Source organism: Cnephaeus nilssonii (assembly GCF_951640355.1).
Source record: "Cnephaeus nilssonii genome assembly, chromosome: 6".
NCBI lineage: Eukaryota > Metazoa > Chordata > Mammalia > Chiroptera > Vespertilionidae > Cnephaeus > Cnephaeus nilssonii.
The window spans coordinates 49,759,215-49,766,604 of NC_137077.1; the positions used below are offsets into that span (position 1 = coordinate 49,759,215).

Consider the following 7,390-nt stretch of genomic DNA (forward strand, 5'->3'; position numbering starts at 1 on the left):
GAGATTCCAGGGGCTGTGGGGGAAGGTTGGAATCTCTTGCTGAGCCAGGGCCACGTGGGCCACCAGCAGTGTTTGCAGTTTGGGGACTGATTCTCTGAGTGGCTCCCCCGGCCATGGACCACATTCCAGGCTGGGGTGGGAGAGAACTACCTGGTGCATTTATGGAGAGTCATTCATCTTCCCATTTATAAGCTTTATGAGTTGAGATGACTTCTGAAGGGAGGAGGGTTGTCACCAGCGCAGTCATTGCTTTGGGGACCTCAAGGTGTCAGCCCTCTGTTGGCTGCTGATGCCTGTCTCACACTTAATTGCACTCAAATATGTTGGGTGCAGCTTAGCTGTATTAGTGTCTCTCTTTGAGCCGCAGGTCTGGACTCCTGACAGGTGTTACAGCTCAGAGGGCTGGTTAGAACAATCGCACACTCTGGAACTCTCCCAGGGCTCTGCCCTGCTCAGAATTACCTGGGATTGATACTGTCCCTTAAAAGAGCCTTTGGCTTCTGGTCTATCAATACATATTCATAATTATTTCTGTTGCCCTGAGGGCCAGGGGTGGGGGTTAACATCTCTGCTATAGTTTTCTGGGCCTGGGACTAGGACTGGAAATTTAGATCCGCTCTGTTGTATAGATGTATGTTTAGGGTCTCGCCTTGGCCCATAGTGAAGTCAAGGAGCCATCTCCCAACTCCCGCCACCTCTTGCAAGATCATCAGTGTCAGAGTGGGGGCGTGGAGGGGGGACGTTTCCCTGAAGAAGGAGCTCAATGACTTTGGAAGACATGAATAATTCTCACTGTACTTGCAATCTCTGATCACAGATATAAGTGTAAAAAGTGTAAATAGGGGTCATGGCCCAGATCCCTGGAGGGGTGTCTACATTCTGCAAAAAAATAATACTAATGATAAACATACATCATCATATATTTGTGCCAGGCACTAAGCGACACACACACACACACACACACACACACACACACACACACACACACATATGGAGTTCCTCAATCCATCAGCCCTGACTAGAGATGTGGAAACTGAGGCACAGGGAGGGTAAGTAAATTGTCCAAGGTCACTCAGAGAACAGAGCCCAGGCCGTCTGGCCCCAGAGTTTGTGTGCTCACCTCTCTGCCACATCATCTTCATTTTAGGTGCTGTTTGTGAGGTAATTTACCAGTGATGGCAGGTCTCCAAGCCTCAAAGGACTCCATTTTTTAAAAAAAGTCGCCATATCAAAGGCTTTTTGAGAGTTTAAATTATGTCCATGTACTTATCCTTTAAAAAATTCTAATAAATTACTCAGCCCCGAGTCGTCCCTACCACAACAACAATAGTGGTTTCCTTAAGCTTTGAGTGACTGGAGAATCTAATTTTCATTACCCATCAGCTTATAGGGGTACATGGGGATGTTTTCTGTGGTTTGGTGAAATGAGCTCTCGAGATGCACACAGGTTCAAACCCCAGCTGTACCATTGACCTCAGCATGGGGCCCAATTACTGAGCGTCTCTGAGCTCTGGCTTCTTCATCTGCAAGATGCATCATAAAAAGTGATGTGGATGAAATCAATAAGGTTGTGTGAATAAAACTGCAGTGTGCGTGGGCCCAGCTCAACCCTTGGCTAAATCTCAGACTGCTGTGAGCCCAGGGACAGAAGATGGTATTGGAGACCCCAGACTAGGCCTTTTCTGCTCCATGGGACTTTCGGGACCCTCCCAAACTCCAACCTTTGAGGATAACAGAGGTGAACACAAGACCCAGGGTTGGCTACATTGATTTATTGGAAACACAGATCAAGACAGAGAGGAACAGAGGAGGAAGGGGAGAGGCTGGGGGACCCTGGCCACTGGCCCCATGGCAGCCCAGGGGAGGGTCCTGGTTCTGGTCCTTCCTGCCCTGGAGCCCCCTTCCTGTGGGCACCAAGGGGACTTCTTTCTGGGGTAGCCTTTCCCAGCGAGGAATGGGGTGGGGGCAGAGCATAGGAAGAGGTGATCACAGATACACAGAAGAGTCTAGGAGCAGGACGGGCCTTTCAAAGTGTGGGAGAAGTAACCCAGTGCTTGCTCCCCCCAGGGCTGGACCAGGCCCTGCTGGGCAGGAGAGGTGCTGGTCGGGGCTTGAGCTGGGGCACCTAGCACTTGCGGCAGCTGCTGACACAGGAGCCTACGCCGCAGGAACTGATGCCGCAGGAGCCCACTCCTCCAGTGCCCAGTCCACAAGATGTGATGGAATTGCAGGGGCCGCAGGGTGCACACATTCCGGTGCTCACCGCCAGGTTCCCACTGCAGGGGGCGTTGCAGGCACTGCCCGTCACGGGCCTAGAGCCCGACACACAGAGGTCCCCACAGACGACTCCACCCCGGGAGCTGCTGACACCTGCGGACCCCAAAGCAAGAGTCAAAATTCTGATGACGAGTTATCCCATCCCAGCGATGCCCCTCCCCAGGTATCTCTACTTGACAACTCCAGGTCCACCCAGTCCCACAGCTGTGGTCTATCCTGCTGTCTGACCCCAAACCCCTTCTGTTGGAATGCCAGCCCTTTTATATTTAGGTCCCCGTGAAATCCCTCCTTCCAGGCTCTGCCATCCTTTACAGCAAGAGAGTAAATCTACCCACACAGGGCCCATGTTACTTACAAACGTTCACGGCCCCAACGCCTTCACACAGCCTGAGAGAAAAGAAGAAAAAGAGCAGTATTAGTGACTTGGCCAGAGTGGCAGACAGAGCTCCATAAATTTTGGGGGTTGGGTCCGCAAGTCAAGAGGGGAGGAGCAGAGGTCTGAGGAAGGAGCCCTCCCAAATTGACCACTACCCCAAAGTGATAAATGACAGGTTTATCCCAGACTCTTGGCCCTTTGTGGGGCGGAAATGGCAGCTTAGCCAGCTAGGGTCTCACCTCTGCTCCTCGCCCTCCAGCAGGCGCCTGTAGGTGGCGATCTCAATGTCCAGGCCCAGCTTGGAGTTCATCACCTCCTGGTACTCCTTGAGCAGGCAGGCCATGTCCTGCTTGGCCTTCTGCAGGGCGGCCTCCAGCTCGGCCAGCTTGCAGCGGGCATCACTGACGGCCGTCTCGCCCTGCTCCTCCGACTGCTTCACTGCGACCTCCAGCTTGGTGTTCTGGGGGCCACAAGAGGACAAGGCAGGTGATGGACCCAGGTCTCTCTGTCCGTTTCCTGCGTGTGTCCAGTCACTCACACCCAGCTGGGAACACTCCCAAAATAGGCCCCTCACCTTCGTGACCTGGGTCTCCCTGGTAATCACACCCAGGACTCTAGTCATGCAAATGGGCTGGGGAATGAATGATGGAGTCCACATGGCCTGTGGAAGCCAGGCCAGGCCCTCAGCCTCTCTGGTGGTCTAGGGTGCAGATGCCCCGTACCTGGCACTTGGCGTTCTCAACCTCGGCGGTCAGCCTCTGGATCATGCGGTTCAGCTCGTTGATCTCCTCCTTGGTGCGGCGCAGGGTCTCCCCGTGACGGATCACGGTGGCCTTCATCTCCTCGCACTGGGGGGAAGCAGAGATTCAGGATGGGACCTGCCACCCATTAGGTCACCACAGATGACAGTGCAGGCTGTACAGTGCTCAGCCCGAGCAACCACCCATGGCAGCCCTGCCCTGCCCCCTCACCCTGAGAGCTGTCTGGCCTCTGTTACCATCCCTAGGATCAGAATCCCCAGACAAAAGCAGCCTTTTCTGATATATACCTCACATCCCTCCCACTGCCATGTCTAGGTGGCAGGTGTCCTGTGCCACTCACCTTGCTGCGGTACCAGGACTCGGCCTCGGCCCGGCTGCGGCTGGCGATGTCGTCATACTGAGCCTTGATCTCGGCAATGACGCAGTCCATGTTCAGGTCCCGGCTGTTGTCCATCTTGACGACGACGGAGGTGTCTGAGATGTGGGCGTGGAGGACACGGATCTCCTGTGGGTATGGGAAGAGGAAGGATCTTGTTAATGCCACAGCCTCACCCACCATGGCATCTACCCAATCTTCTCAGCCCTCCCTGGTCTCCAGCCCCCACCCCCTCATGGATGGCAGACTGATGCCCAAATCCCTCGAGGTGGGCGGCCAGTTTCATGCCTGGACCACGAGCCCTCACCTCCTCATACAGTCGCCGCAGGAAGTCAATCTCCTCGGTCAGGGCCTCTGCGTTGGCCTCCAGGTCCGACTTGCGGAGGTAGGCACAGTCCACATTCTGGAAAGGTGGGCAGTCTTTGAGCTCAGAACCCCGGTGATTGTCACCCCATTGCCCTCTTCATGGAGGCTGGGTGGCGGGGAAAGATTCCCAGGGTTCCTATTCCCATCCCATCTCCATACTTTCTGAACTTCCTGAGATGGGCCTCACAAACTCCTCCCCTTCTGAGAACAAACCCCTTTCTGTCTTGGAGATTAGCCACCATCCTTTCCCCCTCCCACCTGAGGCAGCTTACCCTCCCATTTCTCCTCTTTTACTCACTCTGTTCCAGGACCCTGCCCAGACTCACTCCCCACTCAGACATCTTGACTCCTCCCTGTCACCCAGCACTCCTCCCAGACTCCACCTGGCCACTCCTGGTTCTGTTCCATCATCCCCCTCCTTTTATTCAGACATCCCACAGCTCTAGACAGGACATTGTCCCTCAACAGAGACTGAAGATGCCAGGCCTCTGTGGGACCCAAGCCCCAGACCACACCTCCAAAGCCGAGCAGGACATCCAGAGGTCAACCCGGCCATCCCCGTGCCCCAGGACACAGTGGATATTCCAAGGGTATTGACCTTTGTCAAAGCTCTGGATGTGCCTTCCATGACCCGATCTCTGAGAATTCACATGTGATTTGACAAGGTCACTGCACCCCACACTGAGGTTGAGACCCTCGGGGTCTCCCCAGGAAGAGTCTGTCATTCTAGGATCCTCATGTCTGTGCTCCCCAATACCACATGACTCACCTTCTTCAGAGCCACAAACTCATTCTCAGCTGTTGCTCTCAGAGAAACTTCCTCCTCATACCTGAGGCAGAAGAGGCAGAGAGGGAGGTCATGGAAGGGCAGGTCTCCCATGAACCCCTCCCACTTCACACCAGGGCAGGGGCCAATGTTAGGAACCTCCCACCACAGCCGGACCATCTGGCAGTCGTGTTAGGTCTTTTTGGTTGGATTTGGGATGTCTCCACCTTGAATTGTGGGGTCCCTGGGGCTAATCTTCTGGGACCTCATAGCAGCTCTGAGGTCACCACAGGAGGCAAATAAGGCCTCAGCGCCAGCCCCATGCTGGCAGTGGCCAACATCCCCTCTGGGGCTCAGCAGCCAGCCACTCCTCAGCTGAGGGTGCATCCTCGCCCAGGTGTGGGGTCTATGAGTCCAGAGGCCATCAGCACTCAGAGCCCTGAGCTGTGGGACACCCAGAGCCCAGGACATGTAGCATTCATATCCCATCCATGGGCCATGTGCTATAGGTGGGAGGTCAGGAGGAGGAGGCCTGGAAGATGCCAGAAGCCTTCTCCCCACAGAGCACAGGCAACAGCTGCTGGGTGGTCAGACTCCAAGAAAAGAAGGCTAAAGCAGGGGAGAGTTGTCCTGGGGGAATCACGGCCCTACTCTCAGGCAGGCATCCGGGCAACAATTGCACAGGTGAAAAGATGCTACTACATCCTGCCACCAGGCATGGCTGCTCACCCTGCTTGGAAATTCTTCTCATGTCTAATCCAATGGCCTTTAACCTACGTCCTTCCCCGTGTCCCACGTCAAACCCAGCCACACTCACTTCTTCTTGTAGCCCTCCATCACCTCCTGCACGTGGTTGAGCTCGGAGGCCAGCCTCCCACTGTCGGCCTCCACACACTCGGCCTCCCGCCTCAGCGTCTCGATGTAGCCCTCAAACAGCGGCTCCAGGTTGCTCTCGCAGCACTTGCGGTTCTGGTAGTACTGCCACTTGGTCTCCAGCAGCTTGTTCTGCTGCTCCAGGAAGCGCACCTGCCATTCGGGGTGGGAGGAGCTGTGAGATGGCTCTTGATACCCCCAAACCAATCTGGAGCCTTGCTTTATGTAAACCCACAAAGCTAGAGCTCAGCAGAGCTTACAGTTGAACATTGAGAGACAAGGCAACTTCTGTTTTCTTGACTATTACCCATATCTGGATTTTCCACTTTAGGAATGGGACCTAGGGTATGGGAAAGGTCAGCTCCTGCTCTGAGGTGAATAGTTTTCGGTTCTGGTGAGTCTAGGTGGCATGTAGTCAGGAGCTGAGTATTTTGCTCTTGAGTCCCCACTCCGTGGCTAGCCTGAGTTGTGAGCATGAGGAGGTTTCAGGAAAGGTGTGATCAAGGACACCTTTCAAAGGGAGGTCCCTGCGGCCCAGCTCCTATTTCTTATGCGCATTTCTTGTGTCTTGTGTGCATGTAGGGCTTCCTTCCTCTGATACAGTTCCAAGCCTTGCCCTGGTCTCTCTGTGGTTTCCCTGCCTGTGTGGACAGAGGTTGTGTATATGTAATAACAGTGCTATCAAACCAGGAGTCTCTGCCTCCCCTATTTGCATCTCTCCATCTCTCTGTGTCTGTCTGTGCCCTGGATGTGGTCCATCTCCTCCATCAGGCTGGGAGCTCACTTGGGCCACATCCCTTCTGCCCCTGACTCCGCTTCAGTGCCCAGCCCAGCGACCGAAGGTCCAGGAAAGGGCTGGTCAAGGACACCCACCTTGTCGATGAAGGCAGCGAACCTGCTGTTGAGACACTTGATCTGCTCCTTCTCCTCATGCTTGACGCACTGCGCGTTGGGGTCGATCTCCAGGTTGAGGGGCGTGAGGAGGCTCTCATTGACAGACACGGTGGTGATGCAGGGCGGGCTGGGTCCGCACACGCCGCCTGAGCGGTATCCGAAGCTGCGTCCGCAGGAGCCGGAGCGGAAGGCGCCGCAGACGCTCTGGCTGCCAAAGCCCCCTGTGAGGCCGCGGTAGCAGGAGACCCCGCGGTAGGGGGCGGCGCTGATGCAGCAGCGGCCGGGCCGGGGCCCGCAGGCGGAGGCGCAGCTGAAGGCCTGGCCGCAGAATCCTGATCCGCACGTCATGGTGCTTCTGGAGGTTGGGCTGTGGAGTAGAGGATGTGAGGTCTGGAGTCTTGGTGGAAACTCCAATGTGCTCCTCCAGGTGCCCCAGTCCTATTTATGGTCCGATGGGAAGGGGCTTGGCTATGCAGATGGAGTTGGGGCAATTTATGCTTTATGGGCTTGGGCGGTTAGCTGGGTTCACCCCTCTCTAGAATGTGCTTTAATGGTGGAGTGGCCCGCACCCTCTTCTGCATAAAGGATGCCAATCTCTGGGCCTGAGGGAGACTCAGCATGTTTCATCTTCAAAGTGCCTGGCCGGCAGGGCATGCACTCGTCTGAGTGTACTGGGGAGAGAAGGGCAGGGCAGGGCAGGG

The 7,390-nt window shown here is 55.4% G+C and overlaps 1 protein-coding gene across 1 annotated transcript; it reads right to left on the minus strand.

The window, feature by feature from the left end:
• Positions 1 to 2,125: 2,125 nt before the first annotated feature.
• KRT81 (keratin 81) lies at positions 2,126 to 7,037 on the minus strand (the record flags this gene model as incomplete). Its single annotated transcript, XM_079774185.1, has 9 exons — positions 2,126 to 2,370; positions 2,633 to 2,664; positions 2,893 to 3,113; positions 3,376 to 3,501; positions 3,755 to 3,919; positions 4,098 to 4,193; positions 4,926 to 4,986; positions 5,740 to 5,948; positions 6,669 to 7,037. 9 exons carry the CDS (start codon positions 7,035 to 7,037, stop codon positions 2,126 to 2,128), a joined length of 1,524 nt encoding a protein of 507 aa, XP_079630311.1.
• Positions 7,038 to 7,390: the final 353 nt, after the last annotated feature.